This window comes from Punica granatum, chromosome 1 (assembly GCF_007655135.1).
Source record: "Punica granatum isolate Tunisia-2019 chromosome 1, ASM765513v2, whole genome shotgun sequence".
Lineage (NCBI taxonomy): Eukaryota > Viridiplantae > Streptophyta > Magnoliopsida > Myrtales > Lythraceae > Punica > Punica granatum.
In genome coordinates this window covers 3,610,380-3,637,451 of record NC_045127.1, presented here as the reverse complement: position 1 = coordinate 3,637,451, position 27,072 = coordinate 3,610,380, and the positions used below count along the sequence as shown (strand labels likewise).

The 27,072-nt window shown below is 39.7% G+C and overlaps 5 protein-coding genes and 1 long non-coding RNA gene across 7 annotated transcripts; 2 read left to right on the top strand and 4 right to left on the bottom strand.

Moving 5' to 3' along the window:
* The first annotated feature begins 3,061 nt into the window (after positions 1-3,061).
* LOC116189729 lies at positions 3,062-6,361 on the top strand. 2 transcript variants are annotated; one of them, XM_031519453.1, is made up of 7 exons: positions 3,062-3,648; positions 4,088-4,228; positions 4,307-4,420; positions 4,508-4,681; positions 5,386-5,501; positions 5,816-5,900; positions 6,041-6,361. In XM_031519453.1, exons 1-7 carry the CDS (start codon positions 3,154-3,156, stop codon positions 6,053-6,055), a joined length of 1,140 nt encoding a protein of 379 aa, XP_031375313.1. In that variant the 5' UTR covers positions 3,062-3,153; the 3' UTR covers positions 6,056-6,361. The 2 variants fall into 2 exon arrangements, with proteins under 2 accessions (XP_031375313.1, XP_031375308.1); XM_031519448.1 differs by having other exon boundaries at positions 6,035-6,361.
* Positions 6,362-6,673: 312 nt separating this feature from the next.
* Positions 6,674-7,400, bottom strand: LOC116189746. Its single transcript, XM_031519460.1, has one exon. It carries the CDS (start codon positions 7,229-7,231, stop codon positions 6,938-6,940), a length of 294 nt encoding a protein of 97 aa, XP_031375320.1. The 5' UTR covers positions 7,232-7,400; the 3' UTR covers positions 6,674-6,937.
* Positions 7,401-11,330: 3,930 nt separating this feature from the next.
* LOC116201359 (TMV resistance protein N-like) lies at positions 11,331-12,222 on the bottom strand. Its single transcript, XM_031532614.1, has 3 exons — positions 11,977-12,222; positions 11,563-11,801; positions 11,331-11,424 (listed from the first exon to the last, which is right to left on the bottom strand). The coding sequence occupies exons 1-3, from the start codon at positions 12,220-12,222 to the stop codon at positions 11,331-11,333; spliced, it is 579 nt and encodes a 192-aa protein (XP_031388474.1).
* Positions 12,223-15,628: 3,406 nt separating this feature from the next.
* On the bottom strand, positions 15,629-16,456 carry LOC116189724. The gene is made up of 2 exons (XR_004152469.1): positions 16,276-16,456; positions 15,629-15,979 (listed from the first exon to the last, which is right to left on the bottom strand). It is a non-coding gene; the product is annotated as an uncharacterized LOC116189724 (long non-coding RNA).
* A 4,915-nt stretch (positions 16,457-21,371) lies between these two features.
* On the top strand, positions 21,372-23,067 carry LOC116189693. Its single transcript, XM_031519439.1, has 3 exons — positions 21,372-21,711; positions 22,281-22,486; positions 22,596-23,067. Exons 1-3 carry the CDS (start codon positions 21,622-21,624, stop codon positions 22,861-22,863), a joined length of 564 nt encoding a protein of 187 aa, XP_031375299.1. The 5' UTR covers positions 21,372-21,621; the 3' UTR covers positions 22,864-23,067.
* Positions 23,068-23,242: 175 nt separating this feature from the next.
* On the bottom strand, positions 23,243-25,621 carry LOC116189709 (lanC-like protein GCR2). Its single transcript, XM_031519440.1, has 6 exons — positions 25,325-25,621; positions 25,031-25,205; positions 24,516-24,631; positions 24,304-24,420; positions 23,906-24,220; positions 23,243-23,777 (listed from the first exon to the last, which is right to left on the bottom strand). The coding sequence occupies exons 1-6, from the start codon at positions 25,520-25,522 to the stop codon at positions 23,439-23,441; spliced, it is 1,260 nt and encodes a 419-aa protein (XP_031375300.1). The 5' UTR covers positions 25,523-25,621; the 3' UTR covers positions 23,243-23,438.
* Between the last annotated feature and the right edge of the window lie 1,451 nt (positions 25,622-27,072).

Sequence of the window (27,072 nt, the reverse complement as noted above, 5' to 3'; positions counted from 1 at the left end):
AAGCGGCAATAGAGAATGCAGACCATGAGCTTCCCTTATAGACGCTAAACTCTAGCGACTCTCCAAACTGCTGCGGAACGACCGATTCATGCCAAGGCAAAGTGAAGAAACTCTCAATTTCTCAAGAAAAAATACTTTCAACTGTCGGACATTCTCCGAGTCCTACCACCAGACAATGCCGTTGGACGGAACGGTCTTGGGTAGATATTGGACTCCCAGCAGCAGAGGACGAGTTCCTGAGTGGTTGAAGCTGTGGAACTGAGTCGAGTAATGGTCGAGCTCTTGCTTCCCCCGACAATTCGCTCTCTTGGGCATTCTCGAATTCCCATATCGCTCCGATGCCTGCATCAGAGATAATTCATGCAGATCGTGTCCACCTGCTAAGGCTCCTCTGAATCCCGTTGATCTTGCAGCGGGATAACAATGAACTTTGCCGGGACACGTAGTTATTGATATCATCATCTGATAAAGGAACCTAACAGAACAAAATAACAAGCACCCATTACATAACAAATACGTAAATCTCGTCCTACTTTTTGAATTTCTGGCAATTTTTGTTCCCAAAAGGAACTAATCTAGCAGAGGACAAAAAAATCATGGACAAAAATGCACTTAGGGGAGATAAAATGACCAAAGAACTTCTGCAGTATGATTATCACGTTTGACGTGTTCGGACCTTGAAAGACATGGAAGGTCGCGGCGTTGCAAGTGATTCCACATACAAGAGACATCATCCAATAGAAAAGCCAAATCAGCATCTACACTATTACAGCTAAAAACATGTCACATAAACAACATTCGTGCTAAAGCTTAACTACTGAAAATACGGTATTCTTCAGTTGCACTGGAGCTTTTCTCATCTCCTTCTCTAAGGATTAACTTGTTCCCAAAATGAATCACTGACTCAAATGATTGCAGAGCTATTTGCTCCGAATTTCGACAGAGGCGCTTGTAAATTATGGTAGTAAGGTGCCAAAGTTTCCCATGCTGCTCAAGGCCTAAAGCAAAAACCACTACGGATTGCCCGAGTGATGGGGTGTACTCATGTAGAATTTAAACTGAACAAGATGTTCACTAATCGTGCTAACCAACTCAACTCATTATAAATATAAGGAAGAGATTACATTAGATCAGACATGTCCTGATTTCTCTGGTCATACGAGCCTGTAATACAGAAAAGCAAGTTCTCAATTGTTCAACTGAACATGATGTCTTGACCGCAGCAGCGACCACGATTGCAGATGCCCCAATTTTGGGCTCCTTCGATTGCATCCACCACTGCCCCAGTTGGGGTCGGCGACGATAGAAAGGGTTGTCGCCGACCTCGATTGGGGCAGTGGTGGCTACTAGCTGCAATCAAGGCCACCACCGCTGGCCCCCTCCTCTTTCAAACCTTAGCCCATTCTTGCCTCTTTTTTTTTTCAGAAATATTTTTATTAAATAAAAATAAGTGAGACCCATTCATCCAATGAGGTGATGACACGTGACACTACTATTACAATTGATGAAAAAGTTAACATCATGCTAATTTGATATTAAAATGAAAGGTCTTGCTAGAATCAGCAAAAAAAAATAAAATGTAGAAGTCGTTTTTTTTTTTTGCTATTAACCATTTCCTAAAGTATCCTTCTATTGTCTTGTTTCTCTTTCCTCTGTAAACTTTTCAAAGTCAGTAATTTTTACGAGATTAAAATATGTACCATTTGATAATAGATTAGCATCTTTAATATATAATACATATATGAAAATAATCCATACGCGTGAGTTTAATTTTCAAATCTATATAAAATATTAAACGCCAAGACGATTCACCTTGCAATGTCACGTCAGACAGAGGAGGGTTCTCCTTGCCTGATCCTTCATATGACCACTAATAGTAATTTTACAAGTAGCATAATATTGTGATGCCACTTCACTTTTTGAACCAAAACACATGCACCCATGAAATATGTAAAGACCACGCTATAATCAATTTTTTAAATTAAAAATAGCTCCTCGATGTGAGCTTACTTTTTTCAGGCGAGGCGGTTGCTGAGAATATAAATTTAACCGTAAAGATCAATTTATTATTGAGTTATATTGTTTTTTCCTTCTGAATTCCGTTGATTTACTATTGCCTCTTTTTCATAGTGGAGTAGATGTATTTATTGTAAACACTGGACTGGGGAGTAAAATGCCCCAGAAAAAGTGGATTTCTATATGAGTGAAATGAAAATTTAATCTTCTGTTAGCTGCCAATGTGTAAATGTGACAAAGAAGAAATTAACAGATCATACCCTTTTATGGCTACATGTATTCCTACCGACTATAGTAGTATCAAAATAATTAAGTGGTCTTTTAAGTGGTCATGGATAACAAGATAAAAATAAATAAAGTACGACAACAACCTAAGAAACTAAGAATATTAAGAGATGACATAAACTTCGGGTGGGTTCGAGTACCACCCAATTATTTGATTGGGACCATTATTTTGGATTCGATTTTCATTGACTTCGAAAAAAAACCACCCAAAGGAAAAAAAACACCTTAATTTTAGGGTCAGGTAGATTCGGGATTTTTGAATTTTCGGATTTTTTCTTTGGGTTGTCATGAGAGTAGAAAATTCGTCAAGTACTCTCCACCTCTAGCTCCAAAACTGTTATTACATAAAATAAAATCCCTTAGAGATAGATATTTACATATTTAAAAATTATACATTAAAATTGAGACCATAGAAAATTAGAAAGATATTGGAAGCTGAGCCATTATAGATAATTTGTATTCGCCAAAAATCAATTATTTTCGTGGACAGCACTTTTCTTTCCTCAGGCACATGTGGATCTAATTTCATCACGTAGATTCCACAGAGAAAGTAATCTTATGTTTCTCGCTCATCAGCCTCCACCTACACCCTCGATCATCAACTCATCGGTTGCCGTGAACAGAATCCTGAGTCAAAACTGAATCCACAGTCAACGAAGTATAACAATCGGACGGCAACGGCTAGCTCATCACACAATTCCAGACGACACGTTATATAATTAATAAAAAAATCCACGTATATAAACCCTTATCCGTCCCACGTCACAGCTCGGAGAACAAGTGGATCATTGACTCGGACTCAGTGACTCACCTCGGGTTTCTCCCATCTCGGTGCTGACTCACCACAGCGCCATGGCCTCCGTCCATGCCATTGCCGCCCAAAGCCTCCTTCCTCTCCCCAGGCCCCGCGTCAGGCCTGTACACAATGCCACTTTCCACAGCTGCAGGCTCCCCCAAGCCCATCATTTCACCAGAACCAGGCGGCGGGTTGGCGATTTGGCCTCGGTGGCCGCCACCAACCCCGTCGCGGACGAGCTCGACGTGATTCGTGTACAGAGCGGGGACGCCACGGACCAGCAGGAAGGCGTGGCGGTGAGCCTTGAGAGGGAAGGGGAGGGCGCCGAGCTTGTGAGTCAGGTGGGGGGTTTCGCGACGAGTGAAGGCCAGTTCTCCATCGATGGGTTCTCTTCTGCGGCCAGTGCTTCCACTTCTTCTTTGGTCGAGGGCAGTGCTTCCACTTCTTCTTTGGAGAGGGCGATTGACAGGACCTTGAATGCGACGATCGTGCTGGCGGCGGGTAGTTTCGCGATAACCAAATTGCTCACCATTGACCATGATTACTGGCATGTGAGTCGAGTTCTTCGTTCTTTTGATGCATCTCGTTCTGCGGTTATCTATTTCGAGGTCGCTTCATCAATCTTCATTGGTAAATTACACTCCTTGGCGTGAGATAGGCAGACAACCAATGATTGCTTCAGATAAGATGTCTTTGTGTATTCAGCTATTACTCTTAGGATGTTGTCATAGGTAAAAATGGCAATAAGATCAAATTATATGATGATTATGTATTACCACTGCCTCTCAAGTCTCAAGTGAAACATCAAAATCCCATTTTTGGTTAGCGAGGAATGTAAAGATCGTTTCTTCAATACTCATCGAAAAGTGTCGAGCTTAAAGTAGGAATCTTTGCATTTAGTGTGTCCCATACCTTTTCGTGTAGACTGCCTGAGATATTCGAATGGCACACTGACTCGGGCAATGTTGTATTATTTCATGTTTCTTGCAGGGATGGACTATATATGAGATACTAAGATATGCCCCTCGGCACAACTGGGAAGCCTATGAGGAAGCTCTCAAGACAAATCCCGTTTTTGCCAAAATGACTATCAGTGGTGTGGTCTACTCCCTAGGGGACTGGATCGCGCAGGTTTGTTGCTTTAAGATTGCGACCTTACAAGTTCTGTAACATTAGTATCGGTATAGAAGCTGAATTGGGCATTTGCAGTGCTATGAAGGAAAGCCACTGTTTGAGTTTGACCGAGCTCGGATGTTCAGATCGGGCCTAGTTGGCTTTACACTCCACGGCTCCCTTTCTCACTTTTATTACCAGTTCTGTGAGGTGATCATCGCGGTTACTTTTGCTTGGTGATATTCTGTGCAAGCAATGCATCTTTCTGACTTGTTGACTTGTTTTTCAACTTAACAGGAGCTTTTCCCTTTCAAAGATTGGTGGGTTGTCCCTGCCAAAGTTGTATTTGACCAAACTGCATGGTCAGCAGTTTGGAACAGCATATACTATACAGTGTTGGGATTTCTACGTTTTGAGTCCCCAGTTAGTATATTTAAGGAACTGGCTGCAACATTCTGGCCTATGCTCACAGTAAGTTATTCTCCTGCCCTATTCTGTTCCTTTCTACCTTTCAGTTCTTTTATTTATATTTGAAGTCAGGCCTGGGATTATTCAAGTTCCTTGTCTTCCCTGGGAGAGGATTAAAAGTATTTGGACTTCAAATTAAAATAGTGGACTTATTCCTTTCATTTACAGGTTCGTTATGGTTGAAAGGAGTTGTTTCTGACTGTTTTTCCTTTTTACCTTCATACAGATTTAGATCATCCTTATGGAAAAACTCAGTTTATTTCACATTTATGCTTATGATCTAGCTTTTGTTGTTACATGAGTGTGATCTCTCCTTGTCCGAGTGTCTCATCTTTTTAGCACAGCAAAGTAGCACCTCTGAAATATCCATGGAGTTGAGCAACTGCTACATTACTGGCTTTGGCCTAGCCAAGTTCTTGCACAGCATCGCTTATTAGTGCCCTCACTAATTAAATGCGCATTCCTTTCTCAAAGGGTTAAATTATAACAACACATCAAGCAATAGAGACAAAAAAGAATATGAGAGTTTTTATTATCTCATTCTTTCACGGATAAGTATTTAGCGGTTATTTATTTCCAATTTATGTATCCTTTTGTTTTTTTTTGGCCAAGATTCCCTTTTGTGCGTCTCCCGCCGAGATTTTAAGTTGTCGAGATTTTTGTTCTTCTAATATTGTTTCCTCTGTTTGCTGGACTTAACTTGACAGGCAGGGTGGAAACTTTGGCCATTTGCTCATCTTATTACCTATGGGGTGATCCCAGTGGAACAAAGGCTTCTTTGGGTGGACTGTGTTGAGCTTATATGGGTGACAATACTCTCGACGTGAGTTTCCCTCTTTCTTTTGGTTGTTTCTTCTGATAAATAATTTAATAGGCATAAATGATTGGGGAAATGTTTGTCTAGCTAAAATTGGAAATACAATCATTGTGATTGTTTCATTACTAGTAACACTGGGAAGATGCAAAAACATAGGAAGCCAAAAAATGGTAATAGAGGACTACTGGAAAAAAAAAATGGTAATAGAGGAGCCGTGTGATATTCCATCTAGAATTGTTGCTCCCTAATTCGCGTTATAACGAGTCACGGGCTTCTTGAGTTCTTCCTGACATGAGTCAATTTTTCTTATCCTTTGCTAGTTATTCAAATGAGAAGTCAGAAACAAGGATCTCCGAGGCCACAGCTGATGCCAGTTCCAATGCCCTGCCAGTAAATCCTCTTGAGGTAACAAAATAACTTTGTATGCTGATCTCTTCTAAGTAAGGCAGGATATTTTACTGAAAATGTTTTCCATAAAAGAGAAATCCATTCGTCTTCCACTTCCTCGTGATCAATTTCTCCCGCTTTCCCGTTGTCAGGAGCAGGACAATCTTCAATGATGAAAAGTGAGAGGGACTTAAGGAATCGCTCTATTTTCCGGTAAGTGGCGGGTGCAAATCATCTTCCAGATTGCCTTTCAACTAAAGCACAGGGTTGGGGTATATATGTGTCGTAATAAGTATAGTATAGCCGCACTCTTTCTAGTTTCTACATCCTTTGATTCTGTACCTTCGAATGTATAAAGAAGCAGATATGGCATTTTTGCCGGAAAACCCCAAAGAATGTACAATTGTTTACATGTCCAAGTATGTGCAACGGGAGGTTAAGATGTGATCGAATACCGGCAAACACGATATCGTTTACTATAAAGTATTCCATCTCCTCGAGTTACATTCTAGAGATCCGAATTCTTGCAGAGTTGTCAAGAGGCGCATGTAACCAAAGCCATAGGTCCTCCAAAGCATACGTTACTTCGCCTCATTCGATCGAGGGACCAATTTCTGTGGCAATTTCCGTGGCTGCTGCTCCATTCGGGCTGTCTCTCGGGTCCTCTTCCATTGAATCATTCGCATACATGCGTGCAAAGCTCGATTCTTCGTGTAACCTTGGAAGATTTCCAAAGACTTTAGGACCTCCCTCGCTTCCACGAATTGGCAGAAAATACTGAATATTTAAAATGCAATAAATGGGAAGTCCAATGAAATTAATGAAGATCGGAAAGAAATAACATTCCCGACATAATTCTTCTCGTAAAGAAAAGAAGTATTTCACGCTTCTGAACTTTTTGATGAATTAATGGTCCCACAATACCTGGAAAATTCGAGTCCTAATACAAAAGATATATATACATCTGATCATAGGGATATGTAAACTCTCGACAACTGATTCTATACTCCCTGAAGGCTAAAACCGTGCACTATGACCCGAAAAAGATGAAGGATTCAGGCCGTAGACATGGTGGACAGCCTGCTCGGAGTTGGTCGGAAGTTCGGCCGCCGAAAGCTGATCCGCCGCCTTGGCGGCAGTGTCAGCGCCCTCCTCAGTATCTCCCTCTGCCCATAATTCCCCTTTGGCCTAACACCAGCACCCGCAGGCACAACGGATCGATTCCGAGGAGGCACCACCGCTGCAGGGTTGCCGCGGCCACTCCTCCCAGCTGCAGCAATATCTCCACCCAGTGGTGGCCTTGCCTGGAGCCGCTGCGGCCTCTCTCCGGTCAGCTTAGTAACTTGCATCTAATCTATGCAGGGGACCGAAGAAACTCCGAAGAAGATAGATAGCCGTGTGGTTTGATCAGCCGGAAGTGTTTTAGGACTCATTACAAGGTTTCTTGTGGAGCTCTAATATATATATATATATATATACACACGTAAATGGCTTTTCGTGACTCGTGAGCTGTAAGGAAAATTCCTTTGGTGGGTTCAATTCAACGGGAGTCGGCCATTAACAATTAGTGGCGACTATGACCATTTCCATCAAGTACGTAATTGACCAACGCACCTTCCCCCACAAGGATTTCTTCCAAAGGCCAACAATTTTCGAGAATACCGACACGTATGATTCCTCGATGTACATACGAACCAAAGAACGACCCGAACCATCTGATATTTGTTCGGCATGAGTCATAAGTTACTAAGATACGAGAAATGAAAATCGGGTGTATACCTCGAAAATTTGTGACGGGAAATATAATCAAAGGTAATATTTCTGTGTGCGCTGCCAGTGAGGCCGTTCAGAGTTTGATTGGACCATGAAGAAGACATACAACTTTCATTTGGGCTGTCACCCACTCTATTTGGAAGAATACTTTGGCCCATAAGGCATAAAGATTTTTCTGACTTTCTTTATTCTTTCTTTTTAAAAAAAATATTTTTCGGTAAATAAAAAAATCATTTTTCTCTCACCAACTCAAATGAGTGAACTCCTCAATTGATTTGCCACGTTGAATTTGAGTTGCATTATGTTTGCAGCATGGATCAATCCATCCTTCTATTGTCATAATCCAATGATTGTCTTATGTTCACGTGCCGATTATATCATGATTTGTGCTGTAAATAGAAAATAACTCTTTCACATCATTTTCTTACGTGGTCCAATGGCCCAACTTCAATATTTTCCGCACAATAAATGGGTTAATGAGACCACGGGTTGGGCCCATTCAGGACCATTTCCTGCCTTTTTTTTTTTCCTTCCCTATAAATGGCTAACATACGATACTGCCTCGTATCAAACACATAAAAACTTACATGCTAATACAATGTAAATTACATCTAATGTTTATGTCTCGTGTGATATGTGCCAAAATGTTTTTCTTAATTAATATTGGGAAAACTGAAAAGGTTACATTTGTTCCTCAACCTATTGTGTTTTTCCTATGCTCGTCCTAAACTCTTTTCGGGGTTGACAATGTCAACCTTTTCCAGGATTGATTTGTAATACATGCAATTAGAGGTATATGTACTGTGCGTCTAAAATCTCAACTATCGAAATTGTTTAAATTTTCACTTTGAATTTTTAAATTAAATATATACATATATCATATATATACGTTTAAAACAAATATATCGTAGAATTTTCTTTGCCTATTAATTTATTTTTGATCCTCTGTTATATTTTCTGTTAAATGTGCTAATATGACATTGTATTTGAAGATTTTTTTTTTAAAAAAAAATAAAAATTTGAATTTGTGGAGAGGAGGGGACAACGAGGGCCTCGCCGGCCGCTACCACACCCCCGGTGAGGTTGCAAATGGTCCCAGACTGCACTAGCAACCTCTCTAAGAGCAGTAGTGGCGAACGGCAATGTCCCCGCCGTCCCTTTCCCTCTCCATTTTTGGACCCCTTTTTTAATTCAAATAAAAAGTCACATCATCATTTCTTACCGAAAATCAGTATTAACAACATCCTAATCCATTTTAACCCGCCTTTCGAATTCAACACAATTTGAACTGTCTATATTGTGTTCTGATCCGATTAATTACTCCTACGGTATTCGGGTATGATCCGTACATGACTAGCCGATAATGGGATCAGTCTGAAGTTGATTAAGCTAGACTATTAACTTTGAATCATTTTCGGAGCCCTTTAGATCTTATTCCAAAGAGGTCTGTAGAAAACCACTTTTTAGCCGTTGATCATGTGGCCCGACAACATACCATTCTAAGTCAAACTTCATGTTTTTTTTTTATACGACGATATTCAAAAATTCAACTGTTATCAATTAATCTAATTCAAGTCTCCCTAAAGAATAAATTTTTCTCAATCAGAATTTTTTCTATTCATAATACTCGAACTCGAGATTTTATTTAAGGGAAATAATTATCGAATCGCTTGAATTAACTTGTATTAATAGTCAAAGTTGAGTTTTGGCTTGGCCATAAATTATCCTCGCCATGTGAATATAGAGCTGAAACATGAATATGGACGTCAACATCAGCAATATTGACAATTTTGTTGACTACTTATTACTTAAATTTCCGATGACGCGTGCGTTAAGAAGACACTTTGACGACATTAATCTTCGTACGACGAATCTTAGCTTCTAATTAATTACTTAATCATATACTAACTAATTGATAGAGCTTTTACGGTATTTTCAGAGCCGTTGGGTCGCTCCATTCTCTATCCCGGGATGATCAAGAGTGCTGTATAATGGTTGCAAGGACCGTGCAAATAAGGGACGTATCCATAACGATATGGTGCTTAATTAATAATTAGGACAGCTACCCATGATCGGAAATGGATTCTTCCAATTTGCTTTTTTTCTTCAATAATTAAAAACAATGGGCTGCCACACAGTTAGCTGATCGGGCACATCATTTAGTTACTGAAAGAACAACCAATCGAGGTGAGCATATGTACAAATTATCAAAGGAATAGCCTGAGCACATGAACAAATTATCCAAAGAGGTTCGGATTTGATGAGGTCTGGTACCCGACTCTTCTGATCGAGAAACCTTTAGTGATCCTTCGAGATATAGCATCTGATCCAGATTAAAACGGTCCAAGTCTTGCTTGTTTTACACGAAGGCTATTCTGGCATTTGAAATTTTTTTTACAATCTTACTTATAATCCTCATTTAAAAGAAGTCATGGAACAAGACGGAAATAAGGCGACCATTTTATGAACCTTCTTTTTTTTTTTTTATTTTTTTTGGTGATGATTCGATGTACCTTCTTATAAACGAGCTTTTGCTCAAAATACTCCTCTTTTTAAAACTTGCTCTCACAATGGTCTTCCCCGCAAAATATTAGTATATCATTTACGTGACTTTAATTTTGGCTAATGTTTCAGTATCGAGACCTAATAAGATGGATCTCTACAAAGTATGTTGTGCATTAATACCCTCTCCCCACTTCGTTGGACGTTGTATACTTTTCTATTAGTACGATTGAATGAATTATATTATTTGATTAGGAAAAAAATTTCAATTTTATGAGAGTTTAGAAAGCTGAGGCTTATATGACAAATAGTTCTTCCCATAGTCACCTTACAGTCGAGTGTAGGAGGGTTTCAATGCCACCGAAAAGGATGGGTTATTTTTTGCTAAAAAAAGTATGGGTTGAAAAGAAAATTAATTGCCATTTCTCTGGTGGAAATAGTAATTGTTTTTAAATGAGCAAAAAACACAATACAAAAGAGAAGGTTGACGTGGAAGACACGTATGAATCTAAAGTGAGTCGCTCGCCTCGTAAGCTTACTCTTAAATCGGGAAATATTTTGCGGGGAAAATTATTCTGGGACTTAGTTTTAAAAAGGGGACTATTTTGAACAAAAGCTCCTTATAAACTGATATATATCAATATAATGTGCGTGGTACCCAGAACTCTTCTTAGTTTTTGCTATTTTTAGTGAGAATAATATTGCCGAGGAGATCAAGAGAGGGAATAGTACAATGATGCACCTCTCGTCTGGTGACTAAGAAGTCTCAGGTTCGATACTCAGTGGGACTATCTGTACTCCCTTTATTAGATATTTAGGATTTCTATTTCAATGTACTAGGCCTATAGGGCTCCCTTGTAACAAAAAAAAAATTGCTGAGGAGACATTGGAACAATCCGGGCAATATTGAATGAATCTAATTTATACAGATCAGAAAGTGAGATATGAGATATTACATTAGGTATTCATAAGTATTACACATAAACCTCTCAACTTTATATTGCCGTGATCGACAACTTGTCATATGTAAATACACATACAACAAAAATATTTGCAAAATGTTCGAACCGAAATAACTTATTTGTTGAGTTTAAACAATTTAAACAACATGTTATTTTCTCTGCTATATATTAATCAAAGAATAACTATGTCCCCTCCTATACAGTTACTATATCATAAGGACCAATGCTTCTGTTGTTCACCCTCGACCTCTGTCAAGCTCCTCATAACAATATCGGTAGTTTTCGTTAGAACATCTGACCAGTTCCTACAAAACCCGCAATTAATTAGCATTTAGATCAAGATCAGAATAGAATCAATCTCACATATTATGCTACATTAAATAATCACATTTTCTCTTTCAAAGATTATGACTGAAAAGATATATTAAGGTCGGTGGCTTTACCCATTTGAAGAGTTGAACACGAGACCGGCTGAGCTTTTAGCCTCTTCGAGAGCCCTGTTAAACCTCTCTAGCTCATCCGGCGTGCAATATATTCCTTCATGATCTACGATTTGTAGCTCCGCAGGCATAATATCAAAGAACACGGGAATTATCTTTTTCTTGTACTCCATCATAAGGGCAAGCTCGAGGAGGCAGTAGTAGGACTCGCCATAATGGGGTGAGAACACTGCAACTCCGACCTGAAAATGAAAAAAGTTAAAAAGCATGCACAAGTACGTATTTAGAGGTAGATCAATCAATTGTTACTTTTATCAAAATTAAATGTTTCGGAATCCAACAACCGTGTTAAATCAAACCTAGTTATGATATTGCTGGTTGGAGCGCTAGTTAATTTGAAATATCCTCTGCGCATACCTTACAATCTCTTATGGCATTTTCGATCCCCTTAAACAGGTTGTCCCCCGGCTTCATGGTGTTCTTGTCGAGGAAAGGCCGCGCGTTGAGCCGAGAGAGTTGATGGTAGAGTAAGCTGGCCATGTTCCGCTTTGTGTCTATTCCTCTGTGGTTGATGAACACATCGTATTGATTCGGTACACGAGGCAACACATCTTTCTGGTGGTTTTGGGGGCAGCCAATGATCATATGGCGCCGGAGCTTCATGATTTGCGAAAGATTGCGGTATTGCATGGAGGATGACATATTAATCAGGTGCGAAAAACCCTAGCTAGCTGGACACAATAGATCAGTAATGTACGTGCACTTTCCAAAAGTGGTTAATTTATGTTCTAAATTCGGAATCGGTTAAGAGATGGACCTTGGAGGGCGTATTTAAAGAAGAAATTAGAGTGGGGAGGGGTTGGAGTTTGGCTTTGAATTTTCTTTGGTAAATAAAGCAGACAGGAGTATTACTTCTGTAGTTGGTTTTCAACGGAGAATTCTGTGGAAATTTCAAAGGAATGTCTGACTAATAATCTCCGGTTTCGAGAGCACATTTGATTTTATTCGATTTTGACAGGAACACAAACAGACAAGAAACTTTGACCACATTTTTGGGATTTAACTTCGGTACGTACTATAAGCAATTAATTTACTGTACACACGCAGCTTCTTCATTCATATATTTGACCCTTAAACACGAACATATACATGCGTGCATGTGCCTTTTCCGTAGCAAGGGAATCACGGTGCCATACTGACCCATATGTAGGTATCGGTCCCTTGTACAGTAACCCAAATTAAAACTTTTGACGGGTCACGGGATTGATCGAACGTTCGATAAGAAAGCACGTTTGTTTCGATATAGCTTCAAACTTTAGGTCTGCCAGGACTGCAGACGAGGGGTCAGTCGGTACAATATAAAACATAAAAGTTTACCGTGATGACATAGCAATTACATTAAAAAAGCAGTTCAAAATTTATCATTTCATAAACGGACCTATTGGCCTAAAAATAAATAATGAACTAACATAACAATTACATGCAAAAAAAAAAAAAAACAGTTCAAAATTTGTCGTTTTATGAACTGACTTTGAAATTTGTCAAGTAATCTTATATTAAAGAGAGAACTCCCTCCCATCTATGGGCTTTTAAATTTCAAGTTGATTTACAATAGAAGGGAAGATGTTATAATTCAGACAATAAATTATAAGACCACAGACAAGGGGAGGGTGAATGTGTAGCTAGAAACATTATCATCATTTCACATTTAGAATATATATATAGTAGGCAACTCAGGTTTTTATATATACTGACTGATACTTGGCAGGCTAGCTGGTCTGCTGGTGGCTCCAGATAATTTAACAAAGTTAAAAAAATATTTATACATGTATTAATTATCTATGGTGTGATATTATTTGATTTTCTAAACATAAAATACCTCTATATTACGTATTAATTATATATACTGACTTATATTATGTATTAATTATAGTTATATAATACAACAAACAATACCAGTCCTTATTTTCTGGTTTAATGATATGTAAATTGTCGAAATGAAATCACCCAAAATTAAAGCAAAAAGAAAAAGGAAAAAAATATAAAAGTTGAATAGAAATTATGCGCATGTGTCTCCTCTCTGGTATTTTCCTATGTTTTTTTTTCCCCAGAGACAATAATAGTGTTCCTTGGGCAGGCACAATTTATGCATGTGCGTAATGTTTTTCAATATTTTCTGGCTTAAAGTTGAAGACCTTCAAAGAAGTGATCGATTATTTTTCTGTGTTTTTCTCCAATAAATGGAGAAAATGCTCATTTTTCTGTTTGATTCTTATATGACATGTTGAAGAAATTAATCGCGTGTTCTTGATGTAACTTCGAAATCAGATACGAACTCATCAGTTGATATAACTTTTGCAGAAAATCATTTATACATGTGCGCTGTATTTTTTTTTTCTCAGGTTGGTACTTGACCATTGATATTATAATTAATGTTTTTCGATAGTTTCTGGCTTGAAGTTGAAGACCTTCCAAGAAGTGATCGTTTTTCTGCGTTTTTTTTTTCCAATAAATGGAAAGAACATTTTTCTGTTTGATTCTTATTACGCGTAGAAGAAATTAATCACGTGTATGTTTTTGATATACTTAGGTCTCGTTTGATACGCGGGAATGAAATGCTCATTTCTTCATTTCATCTCGTTTTCTTATTAGTGTCTCTTACATAAGTTCGAAAGGACATTCCCTCTTATCATTTTTTCCTTCATGTCGATGGAATAAGCATCTCTCAATTAAGAAAGGAAATGATCATTCTCTCATTTCATAATATATATTGTGAGCCATCATATATGTTCTTTTAATTTATATATTTAAAAATATATATAATATGATATCTTGATAAATAAATCTAATATTATAATTATATTCCTTTATTTTGTGATGATAATTAAAGAAAATCATATTTTTTTACTCAACAGTCAACACTATTACATTTCCTTATATAAAATCCATTCATTTCCATTCAATTTTATTCCGGCGTACGAAACGGGACTTTATTGGAATGAGAATACGGACTCATCAGTTGATAATTGCTTTCATTAATTTTGCAGAAAATTAATGGCGATCTCCAATTTTCTTGTTGTCCACACAATCAAGGAAAAACAAACATGTGTCGACAAAAAGCTTGCAGCAACTTCACCGCAAGTTAATGGGAAGTGGCAGAGGCCCTTCGTTATTTTGTTTCTTTGATTTCAAATTTATAAACTTAATTACTAGATCTCGTATCCACATTACTTACATCCAATAGTGCGAATACGACCAGTCTCATAACCATGGGAAAAACGATTTTATGTCCTTTTTTTTTTCGCCCCTTCTTTTACCTTCTATTGATGAGAACCAAATATTACGTTTTTCGGACAGAATAGTATTACTTGGAGGAAGGGTTAGTTGTATTTATATATATTTCGTTCTTTCTTTCTTTTTTTATTAATTTTATATTTTGCCACCGTTCTTTTTTTATTCTTTTTTTTTTCGGCGGTTCTTCATTTTTTTTTGGGTAACCGGTAGGTCTTTATTTCTTTTTTCGGTGGGAGTTCTTTATTTCTTTATTTATGATATTTTGAATATTAATTTTTTTAAAAGGCCCAATTAATTATCGACTTGAAGGGGCATTTGATTTTAGATTTAAAATAAGTTTGATTTTGATTTTGATTTTGATTGTAGAAAAAGACAAATGAGATGGTATTATAAATTTGACTTGGGAAACATGTGTTTTTGTTGTATAGTGGATAGAGTTAAAATCAAAATCATGATTCTAAAATCATATCATGAAACCAAACATGCCGAAAATTTTGATCTGTCCGACATGCAATCCTTTACTTAGAAAAAAAAAATGATAAATCCTCTGTCAGACCGCATTAGATACTCTATAGTTCTTCAATACAGATTCATGTTAAAAATTCGGGATAATGGCTAGTAGGCTATCTCGTGATCTCGACGAACAAATAGGTTGGGAAAACAATTGATCCTTACACTTTTTAAAGGCATGAACTTTTAAATGTACAAACTGTAATTTTCCCATTAGAGAAATTACAAGGTTTGAAATTTTTTCAAAAGATAATTGAAGTTCCAGTTAAGTTTTAAGGGAAGCACACAATAACAATCACATATATCGCACTACATCGACAGAGAGGGCGGTTAATTAATTGACTACTATCTAGCTAGGGCACGGGATATGACTTATTTTTACACATACAACGGTAGGATACGGGGCAGGACTCAGCTTCGGCGAGCACTGCGCACATGTTGCCGACCGACACGAGCCTACACGGGGAGCACGAACCGCATGCATGGGAGCAGTCGGGCAGCCTCGATCCTGCGATCTGAAGCGTATGCACTCTGTTTGTGATCTCCTGCCTCGTCATCATCTTGGCCCTGCCCTCCTCATCATCAGAATGTCCCATCTCGGCCGTCATCTCATCTTCTGCAGGCTCAAACAATGTTAATTTGTCACTGTACGCGATTAGTATCTGCTTTTGACTAATGGTTGATCATATCGATAGCTAAACTTCCCAATAATCTTAATTATGTTTATTTAATATATATTGTAAACTTGTATAAACCACATATAAGACAATCTCTAGCCCAAAATATACACAATCTATTTATGTCCGAAAACAGACTTAACGCACGCTTTACCGACTGATTCGCCGTTGATCGTCGCTTTTGAATGAAAAAAAGAAAGTGACGGAAGGACAACGAGGGGACGACAGTGCATACGTTGGTGCTGGGCTGAGGAGGAGTTGACCGGGACGACGACAGTAACAAGCAAAGCTGCAAGGAAGATGTATGAAAGCTTCATGGCATTTGACGAAGAGAAAAGAGAGGGGTTTGTGATGTGTGAACTGGAAAATTAGAAGAAGAAAGGTCAATATATATGTGTATGTGCAGGTATACTATATACTTATGTGTGTGTGTGTGTGTGTGTGTGTGTGTGTATATATAAAGAAAAATGTCAATATAAATTAAAAAAAAATTGTGAAAAGATGGGATTGGAGTGGGGAGATGATGATGATGGGCTATTGAAGTGAATCACAGACTATAGAAGGGCCAAGAAATGGGGTCACAAGAATTGGGTTGGGCTCTCTAAAATTATCCATTCGGGTTAAAAATTAAATTAAAGTGACTCACATGCTTCAGATGGACATGTGTACATCTATACATAAATATATTACGTAGCAACACAATATGATCCAAAAAAAAGAGCTAGAGACTCTAAAAAGCTTGTTTGGATCACAGATTAAGGAGAGTTATGATAAGATAGGTTATGGAGGACTATAATACAAGTTTATATAATAACCCTCCATAACTCACTCCTTCATAACCATCGATCGGTCTTAACCCGCGATCCAAATACGCAGTGAGAATCTAAACAATTAATTCTTTGCCACGATAACTGTCCATAAATTCCCACGTATCAACTGATTGATATCTCGTGCACGCGGGGTTTGTCTTGGGCAATCTTAAGATGCTTTCTAATTTGGTTCATCTTTTAATTAACATCAATTCCATTCCCCTGCATTCGCACATAAGATAATGAATCTACACATAATATCTTCGGGGCCATGAATAGAGCACAGCAGATATATGTTTCACGTTCCTCTTCCTTTTTAAAATGAATGAATGAGAGATCTATAATCCTGCATTCCGAAGGAAGGAACTAAAATCAACCGTGCCCGTGCACATTCTGGATTGGACATCTCGGTATGAGTCTTACGTACTCAAAGTTGAACATGGTCCATGCCGATAAGTTGTGTACGTGCTAGATGCTTTTTTAGTGCATGGATGTTTATCATGGAGTCCCCTCTCCATCGATATCATTTAAAAAAAAAAAAAAAAAAAGCAGCAGCAGAAGGAGCATTCGAGAAGACTGTGTAGGTGGAGAGAGTGCCAGCTAAGGAGTCACGACCATGACAGTGAGGTCCAGCCCAATATTGAAAGCAAAGTTTCCTTCATTCCTTTCTTGACCTCCTCCCTCCATCAATTTCTCATTTTTTTCCTTCACCTAAATTTTAAAAAAAAAAAAAAATTCAAGTGATCCAACGCTTGTTACTCTTCTAAACAAGCTCTTGAGTTCGAATTTCATGAATAGAAAAAAAATTTAACTGTGAGAATTTTATTTCTTAATGAATCGACTTAAATCACTTAACTCGGATTGAATTAGGCGTTGCTTAAACTTGTGAAAACTTGGGTGGGCAAAAAAAAAAGATAAAGATAAAAATGATTTTCTTATTCTTAATACACGTACGCGTGTCCCAAGAGACACACCCACATAGCAGCCGTCGGATCCGTTTAAGAAAAAACAATAAAACTAATTTGGGGAAAAGGTTATTAATAGAAAGGTGGGGACTTTACGATACAGAAGCATCACATTCTTCCAATTGCTCCCTTTCCATCACCGACAATCCCTCAGCATCAATGTTCATTTCTTCCTTCCTTCCCTTCGCTTTATTCTTTACGGCCCAATCACCATAACCATTTCAAAGTAAAACCCTTTTTAACCTGTACAGGTGATTGGGAAAATATATATATATATATAGAGAGAGAGAGAGAGAGAGAGAGAGGTGATAACAACTAATCAATAATTTTCACTTAAAAAAAATTGGTGCTCAAAACCGATAATATTTATGAGTATTCTTACGTGAGCTCATTAGTCTTTTATGTTATCAGTGATCAGTTCAACCGCGTATTAAAGAGAAAGTTTCGTAATATGGAATATATTTCCATGAATATTTTTGATGTAATCTTATTACTGATTTGATTGAGCAGATTTGTCTATTACAAGAAGGCCAGAGAAGTGCATTTGAGCACATCGATTATAAATTCTAACTCTTGATCTTCGACTCGATCGATAATGGGTAGGTAGGTAGCTATGAAAGTAGGTAGCACTAGCACCCATAGAAATAAATTTGGCAGTTGGAAGGATCGAATCTAAAAGCTCCCAATACTTTTCGAAATGATTTTTTTTTCTCACTTTATTTTTCTATAGGTGTTCGTGTGTTTTTAATTCGATTCCTAACGCCTTAGGACAATTGTTGTAGGAGACCTCGTTGGGGTTTCTACTTCGACATCCTTTGAATTGTTTAACTTAAGCTCAGTTCCAGCCTCTTTTTCATTGAAATATATATATAGAACATGGATCTGATATGCATATACTGTCAAGATAAATATGAGATCTACATGGATCTAAGTATCCTAAACGGAATATACATCCTATCCCCACCTATTCTTGGCTCTGATACCATTGTTAAAAGGTAGTTTCCAGGTTATGGTTTTTTCAGTGAATTTGAGAGCCTTTTCTTCCATGAAGAATTGGTAAAACCAATCCCAGAAAAGGATGTTCTTTCTATTTTCTTCCATCCAGAAGATCCAACTGTTTTGCATTATGGTCTCTACGTATTTTTTTGTAAAGACATCATACAACCAGTTTTTTCTTTTTTCATTTTCTTTGGAGCAGAAGTCATTCCTAAGGATGGCTGAGGCTATTGAAAATGATTTCTCAATAACATAGATCTCAGGATTAGGATTGATTCTGGTTGCATCGGTTATGGATGAGAATGTGGGTGAAGGTGGCGAAGACTCAGTTTCATCTGTGATGGGGGCAGAGTACACTGGTCTAGGGATATCGGTGGCGACACTACTTATTCCTCTAAGGTTGGCAGTCCTAGGAGGGTTTTCAGTAGCTGTTTGAAAAGTGTTCGCCGATGGGATAACACTGAATGATCTCCTTCTAAGCTCAGGGCTTCTAAAGGAAGAATTTATCGATGGGGTTGAGGTTGACTGTATGTCGACTGATCTCCTATGGTGAAAGCTTATGGAAACTCTCCCATCTTGGAACTGGCTCACTCGACTAAGTTCCTCATTTTGAATTTTTTCAGGGGCAACTGCGTCTTCTAAGACCCATTCTTCAGGAAGAGTTACAGGTTCTCATCACATAATCGATAATAATTCTATCTACAGAAGAAATTCTTTTCAAGATAGAATAAACCAAAAATTAGCTGAATGTAGAGCTCAGATAGCACTGTCTGTGTCGAGTGTCCCTAGGGAAGACACAGTAGTCAAGAAATTTGAGATAGATTACGATAAGCTTAGGAGTGATTTCCTAGCACCCCATAATGACCATAAGAGGAGATGGCTCCACGAGACATTCTCCGAAGAATATACCAAATCTCATATCAGGGTAGAATGGACAGCATTCGTGCTAAAAAACTCCAACAATATCCTATTTTGGGATTGGTTTGAAAATCATTTCGCACCTAAAAGAATGGTATGTGTAACTCAGAAAACCATAAAGTGGGATCTTGCGAACGCAGACCCGGTTGAGTCAACACATCCACCTTTAGGAACCATCCAAATAACCCATCAAAAAGCAGAGGTCAAGGCCTCTCCCTTCAAAATGAAAGTGGACAATTCACTGGAACCCAAAGATATTAAAAACATCTTTGAACAAAATAATTTCACAAACCAGTGTCTCCACACCATAGGTTCCCAATTGGATAGGATAGAACAAGAAGTCACCAAGCCTGTAGCCAACCAGGTAGGGACCTCTAGTTGTCCAAGCCAATCAAGAACTTCACCCATAGAGCCTCTCAAAAAACCCCCTCCAAAATATGTTGAGCCAAAAGAACCTGAGCAAACCAAAAACCTTAGGTTACTCAACATGATGATCAGGAATACCCGCGCCCAAGAGCATGAAAACCGGGAAAAAGAAAGACTTCAAGCAGAGTTAAAACTTCGCCAAAAACTCAATGAGCTCCATAAAGAAGTAAAAACTCTGAAAACTGATAAAAAGCTGGTTCAGATCTTAGACGATGCTGAACCCAAACCTGAGTGTAAAAACCAGGAATTCACTTATCAGAAATACCTCCTAAAACCTACAATCAAGGTGAACGACTTCCAAATGGAAGTAACTGCCCTGTTGGATACAGGTGCAGACGCCAATTGTGCGAGGGAGGGAATAATCCCTAAAAAATACTGCGAATTGACCCATGAATCTTTACGTTCTGCCAGCAACAACAAACTGAAAATCACTCATAAAATTGTAGAAGCAGAAGTTAAAAATGAAGATTCAACATACAAAACTGGTTTCCTAGTTGTCCAAGACTTAAAAAATGAAGTCATACTAGGAACACCCTTCATTCAGCTCATTAAACCCTTCCTGCTCACCAATTCAGGCATAAAAACGGTGTACTTAGGAAGCAAAACCCTTTTCCCTTTCATAACAAAACCTGTAACCAGAAATCTGGACATGATATAGGCAGCTGAGAGGCAAATAGGTTGGGTAAAAGATGAGATCTCTCACCATAATGTTGAAAATCTGTTCCAAAAACCGATTACACCATAACAACAGAAGAGCGGGACATTCCCCTAAAAAACTCTTCACAAACCATAAAACTCTTGAACCAAGAGTCCCTGAAAAAACATAACGATAAATACAACTTCATCCATATAGGGCTTGTCCAAGTGGGCATAAAACCCCTGACCAGAGAAGGTTTAGATACCTCAGTACTCCTAGTGCTTAGGGATGCTAGGCTTCTGAATTACCATGAATCCATCCTTAGGACAGTAGAGACTAGTCTGTGTGACGGGCCAGTCCATTTCAACTGTTTCCCAAATTTCACCATGTCCCTCAAACACAAAGAGAATCCAATTCTGTAACATAAAGAGTTCACGGCTTGTTTTTTAAGCTATGGTGGCACTTTAACTCATGCATTATTTATTTTTTTTTCTTTTTGTTAATTTCTTTTTCATTAACAGAAAAATTGTCAGTCACTGCAACTGCAAGTGAAATATATAGCTGACCATCTTCATTTCAAAAGGGTACTCTGTCTCTTTCTCCTCTACTCCTCATCTGATGATTACAAATACATCTCCTCGTTAATTTATTTCCCCCAACATCCACAAATCATTGCTCCCCAGATCCTGTCTCCAACATTGTTATATGTTCTGAGCAGAGAGACAGAATAAGAAGAAGAAGAAGAAGACCAAAGGGGCTAGATCTCTCTGTTTCTTGATTCTTGTTGTTGCAGTTAAAACTGCATTTGAGCTCTGCTGACTTCACCGTCAATGGCGTCCAAGCTGCTCCTCATCACAGTCTTCGTGTTAGATCTCATTGCCTTCTCTCTTGCGGTTGCTGCTGAGCAGAGGAGAAGCACTGTAAGTATATGTCATCATCCTCGGTCGCAACTCCTCTCTGTCCTTCACTCAGCTATGTTTTCGTATGTCACCGAGCCCCATCGAGGAGTCTTGTTTCGGCTGAATAGTGTTCCAAACCAATCCAGCCGAGGAGAAGAAACCAGTCGTTGTCTCCTTGTCCGAATGCCCATATGGGATTGTTCTATGCTTTCTTCTCAAGAAACAGTTTAGTTAGTTATTAGTCCTTCGATGCAGTTAGCTCTCGAGTTGTATATCATCGCGAACTATACTCGTCCTATCTAGTTCGGGGAACGACTTCAAATCCGATGTGCGTCTTGAGATCGGCAATATGTAGGTGCAATGGATGCGAATAGGACAAGGATCATATGAGATATCGTGTGTCCAGTGGGGTTCCATGGCATCGACAAACATGAATCAGTAGGATCTGCATTGCCATGACGTATCTCACATTTGATGGTGGATGCCGAGATTAGGCTCGAATGAAATCTGTCGAACATAATAGCAACTTTTGGAGAAGTAGTTGATTGATTTTTAGTTTCTTACTTTTTTCGGACTTCTATTTTGTACAGGCAAAGGTTGTGCAAGACCAGGAGAAAGACTACAATTACTGTCAATATGACTCGGATATAGCAACCGGGTATGGAGTCGGGGCCTTTCTGTTCCTCTTGCTCACCCAAATCATCGTGATGGTTGCGACCAAATGCTTCTGCTGCGGCAAGCCACTCAGCCCCAGCGGATCCCGAGCTTGGGGTGTCATCCTCTTCATCACCTGCTGGTACCCGCACATAACAGCTAATTTCATTCGCAACAGTCGAACTTCTATTTTTCTTGCTATTCGATTACTATCTGAGACTGTAACGTTGTTACAAAGACCCCTATTGCAGGGTCGTCTTCTTTATTGCGGAGGCATGTCTGCTGGCAGGGTCAGTGAGGAACGCCTACCACACCAAGTACCGCGCAGTGTTCTCGGCGAACCCACCATCATGTCAGACACTAAGGAAGGGCGTGTTCGGGGCAGGGGCAGCCTTCATCTTCTTCACCACCATAGTCTCCGAGTTCTACTACGTTTGCTACTCCAAGGCGCTTGACAGCATCGCCCCTTATGGCCCCGGCAGCAGAGAAGCTGCGGTTGGCTTAGGAACCTACAAGTGATTGCATTGATCGGCTCTCTTGATTGAAACCAATTGACGATTGCATCTGATATTGCTTCCCATTTGCCAGTTGATGATGTTAGTACTAGCGGCGTCCTATACCGTTATGCACTGCATCGTGTACTTGCCACATTTTTTGTTGGATCTGTCACTTCCGTGTATGTCAGAAATAAATAGGGGGTTGATTTGAAAGAGTTCCTTAAAACAGACCAATTACAAGTTACAACAGTTAATAGCTCAGGCATTGCGAGATTCCATGTCAATGCTCAGAGCTTGCAACACACGACATGTCTCAAGTTCGTTCTCCGGCGGCTCTAACCAATGATAATTGGGGCCTAAGGTCATGTTCGGTACATAGGAACATGAAATCAGCAAATAAATGGCCATTCAGTTTCAAATGTTCCTGCTTTTCCATGTCAAACACATTCTTATTGGATTTTATCAAACGTTGGAGATTGGAAACATCTCGCTTTCGTTCATCTAAGTCACTAGACACACCCACATTTCGGTCGAACTACTGTACATTATATCCACTCTAAAGTAAATTATGCCTCAAGAGCATCGGTCACAACCTGATCAGATTTCATAGCCTGGGAACCTAGCCTTGGATGGGTCAATCATATCCATAAAGAGGAAAGCCATTCCCCCAATGCCTTCGAACATAGAATAAGGTCGATCTCCTCCATGCATCTTCCCCTCTGATATGAGCCCCAGGGCTCTGTCATGAAGGAAGCAGGCGAAAGCTTTGGCACGATACAAATACTCTGCATTGCCTGTCAGCCGATACAGGGAGTGGAACACATAGGTGTTTCCACTGATACCATGGCAGATCCCGACCCGCTTGAGGAGGCCTCGATTCCACACCACCTCTCCTGCCTCCATAGCAGCTTGCAAAAACTCCTTGCTCCCGAAAACCTGAAAATGGAAGAATATTGATTTATGAAATGTTTCATCAAGAAAAGGAATTCGAGTTTCCTTAGAACTATTCCTTAGTTTATTCTTCATGGGAATACTGACTAATAAACCTAAGCATGATGACATACCTCAGCAGCTTTTACGAGTGTAAGTGCAACCCCTGGAGCACCATGGCACCAGTGAACAAGACGATCGTTCTCGCTTCCTTCACTGGAGGGATAATTACCACTTGGAAAACGATTCTTTACCATGTACCTGAGTGTACCCTTGACATCCTCCACCTCGTCAGGTTTCAGTTCCATGTGCATCAAGATATGCATAATCCCTGCCAACCCATGGGCTGCGCCCCAATACTTCTTCCCATGCCATTCATACATCAACGGGCATTTCTCGTTCTTGGCCAGTTGTCTCCCCATCTTTATTATATCATTGACAACAGGTCTCTGACGACACCACAAACCTCTTAATGAGTGTATCACAGCAAGTAATCTTAAGAAGCAAGAGCTTAAATAATTCCATTCCATACCATGTGAGCTGTTGATATTGTATCTTTACCGATATGCTTGTTTAAGAATGAGCAAGCCCACAAGAAGCCAGCCCGCCCATACAGAAGCTCATTCGGCAAGTCTCTGGGAAGTCGTATCTGCTCAAACATATATTATCACATACGTAAGTCCCACAAAAGAAAGCTCTCTTGTATACAGAAAACTGAACTCAAAATCAATTAATTGCTTGGACCTCTCTGAATTGGGTCAAGTAGTGATTGAGCAGCCGGTCATCTCCAGCATGCTTTGCCACAACAGCGCCAAGAGCAAAAACTCCAGCCTGACCACATATGAATGTCACTCGCCTGCAAGGTTCCGATATTAGCATCGGCAGCCAATGAAGTGCATCAAAGCCTAGAGGAACCGGCTATGTGGGATGACAGAACCATTGTAAAGCAAATCAGGGATGCGAGTGCTATTGGGCTTAACCCGTTTGGCTCCTCTTTGCTTATGGTTACACAACCAGCCTAAACTTAAACTACTACGAGAAGCTTGATTACTGATAGTAATAAGTAGACAAAACCAAGAAAGAACACCTCCTATGCGAATGATCAAGACTGCCTCCATACCAACCGACTCCATCAACTGAAAAATACGCACTTTTATAGTCTGTAACCGATACATGTACCTAATCCTGTTCCATAAACCGAACTACTAGATTTCGGAGATTCGTAGACCAGCTCTTCAGTTCAAAATAGTTCTCTTCATTGCTACGAGAAGCAGAATCACAAGCTCTGACTATTTCTGAGCACAGCTTGAGATCATTCTCATTACGGGTAATCTCATAAGCTTTGAAGACGAGATAAGCCGTCCCGAGGGCGCCGGTGTACAGACTATAGTCCTGCAACCTTCTGCCACTCACCCCCCACGTCTGCCTCACCACCTGCAGCAACAGGGCCCCAAAATTTCAACGGTCATATCTCGGTATATGACGAATCGATTATATTGAGTTTCCAAATTGTCTAGCAGGGTATGAAGAGCAACGAGTAAGAGCGTGGATACCGTGTCTTTGAGATCCAACGCCACTGCTTTCAGCCTCTCCGACAGAGTCTTGTAAGGGAGATGCAGTAGCTGAGAGAGCGAGTCTCCGCCACCTCCGGCGGCTGCGGCTGAGGCTGCGGCTGCTGCTGCTGCTGCAGCTTCTTCAGCTGCCGGTTCCGCGACGATCGGCAGTTTGTTCGGAAAGTAACGGTCCGCCATTTTCGTGCGTCAAGCTGCCCGGCAAGTCCTGCGATGGTGAGATTACCATTGGAAGCAGGAGCTTCGGTTCCGGGGAGCTCGGCGATCTGTCCAGGCAGGATCTTCGGGGAGGTTCAGTTTCGGTCCGGGAGCTTCACGCGCCGGGCCGGATCTCTGACGCGCGAGCCCAACAAACTGGTTGAAGTGGCCTCAGGGCCTGAAGCTGTGGAGGATTAGATCGGAAAGCCCACATAAGGCCCGTGAATTGCCCTGATGGGCTGAAATTGGATATTTTGTTTCAAATAAGTGGTTTGTTTTGAAGGCAAGGGAGTTTATTCGGCTGGCCATACCGGTTCTCCTCGGCATGGCACGCACGCATAATGCAATGCGTAGGCCAGGGCATGAAGACGTCCTTTCAAATGAAGATAGAAGTCCGACCTTGACTCAGATTTGAAGACGGTTCCGTGGCGAATCGAGGCAACAGGTCCAGCGATCCGTCTTCATATTCATACACGTGGAAGAAGGAACTATGACTTCATACGTTGGATGTTAAAGCTCACATAAGGGCACAAACTAGGCCGGTGGGCTCAACGTGCGCTATGTTGGTTATTTATTGAACAGTCGTACGTTGGGATACATACGGAATAGTGTCCGGCTTTGACAAGCCAGGTGACGTCGACGCAGCTAAGGTCGGGCATACTTTACCCTAAGATTCTTCGTTTTTTTGGATAGGTTTTACCGCAAGATTCTTTTTTTTCTTTTTTTTGGATAGGTTTTAACGTAAGATCCTTTGTATGATGGATGGAATCACAATAATGGAAGAGGGACGGGGGCCTTTAGATGATGGGCGTAACGATGGGCAACCACGCCATTGGAGACAAGATTTAGGATTAGGTTCGAATACACGACAATACAGAGAGAGAGATAAGCTGTGTCTCGTTTCATTTCACCCTTCTCTTTCTCTCTCTTCCGCCCTGTGTATGTACTTATCTGTCACATGTGAGAAGTACGGAGCAGAGATGGATTACAGGTCATCCGCCGCTGTCTTTTTCTGTTTAATATATATATATATATATATGTAATATAATAAAATCTGATGCGGGCGGGTGCACCGGCAGCAGATCATGTGGACCAACTCTGATCTCCTCACCTTCTCATGTCGCACAGTCATTGACTCTGACTTCTCATGTTTGTCTGTTGTGGTGGGCGAGGAATCCAATCCATCTCTCTTTCGCTCCGGCTTAACCTTGTCTTGTCCGTTTATTAATTACTGCTACATTGATGATAATAAAATTATAATTCATTAGTAAAACAACAAAATAGTAAATAAAAAACAAAAAGAAACGAAAAGGAAGAATATGCCCGTCAAAGCTGTCAGGCAAATCTGCAATACGCATTGAAAAAAAGGGTGGAAATCTGGTAGGTTTACCAAAAAAATTACCTTAGTTAGACCTTTTTCAGGATTTATATCTTTTTTTCTAAGTGAGATCAATTTTTCAGGATTTATATCGGCGCCCTCTTAAAATTGTGATATCAATTTTTTGAGTTGTAGATCTACTGAGGATTCTTTG

What these genes read in the sequence shown, in the direction of transcription:
- LOC116189729 (XM_031519448.1), top strand. Translation starts at nt 3,154, where the DNA reads ATGGCCTCCGTCCATGCCATTGCCGCCCAAAGCCTCCTTCCTCTCCCC. An exon ending in TTTATTACCAGTTCTGTGAG is followed by an intron (nt 4,421 to 4,507) that starts GTGATCATCGCG and finishes TCAACTTAACAG; the next exon opens with GAGCTTTTCCCTTTCAAAGA. An exon ending in TGGGTGACAATACTCTCGAC is followed by an intron (nt 5,502 to 5,815) that starts GTGAGTTTCCCT and finishes ATCCTTTGCTAG; the next exon opens with TTATTCAAATGAGAAGTCAG.
- LOC116189746 (XM_031519460.1), bottom strand. Translation starts at nt 7,231, where the DNA reads ATGCAAGTTACTAAGCTGACCGGAGAGAGGCCGCAGCGGCTCCAGGCA.
- LOC116189693 (XM_031519439.1), top strand. Translation starts at nt 21,622, where the DNA reads ATGGCGTCCAAGCTGCTCCTCATCACAGTCTTCGTGTTAGATCTCATT. An exon ending in CTGAGCAGAGGAGAAGCACT is followed by an intron (nt 21,712 to 22,280) that starts GTAAGTATATGT and finishes TATTTTGTACAG; the next exon opens with GCAAAGGTTGTGCAAGACCA. An exon ending in ATCCTCTTCATCACCTGCTG is followed by an intron (nt 22,487 to 22,595) that starts GTACCCGCACAT and finishes CCCCTATTGCAG; the next exon opens with GGTCGTCTTCTTTATTGCGG.
- LOC116189709 (XM_031519440.1), bottom strand. Translation starts at nt 25,522, where the DNA reads ATGGCGGACCGTTACTTTCCGAACAAACTGCCGATCGTCGCGGAACCG. An exon ending in CAATATCAACAGCTCACATG is followed by an intron (nt 24,221 to 24,303) that starts GTATGGAATGGA and finishes TGGTGTCGTCAG; the next exon opens with AGACCTGTTGTCAATGATAT. An exon ending in CACTCGTAAAAGCTGCTGAG is followed by an intron (nt 23,778 to 23,905) that starts GTATGTCATCAT and finishes TTCCATTTTCAG; the next exon opens with GTTTTCGGGAGCAAGGAGTT.
- LOC116201359 (XM_031532614.1), bottom strand. Translation starts at nt 12,222, where the DNA reads ATGAAGCTCCGGCGCCATATGATCATTGGCTGCCCCCAAAACCACCAG. An exon ending in ATGCCATAAGAGATTGTAAG is followed by an intron (nt 11,802 to 11,976) that starts GTATGCGCAGAG and finishes TTTCATTTTCAG; the next exon opens with GTCGGAGTTGCAGTGTTCTC. An exon ending in GTGTTCAACTCTTCAAATGG is followed by an intron (nt 11,425 to 11,562) that starts GTAAAGCCACCG and finishes CGGGTTTTGTAG; the next exon opens with GAACTGGTCAGATGTTCTAA.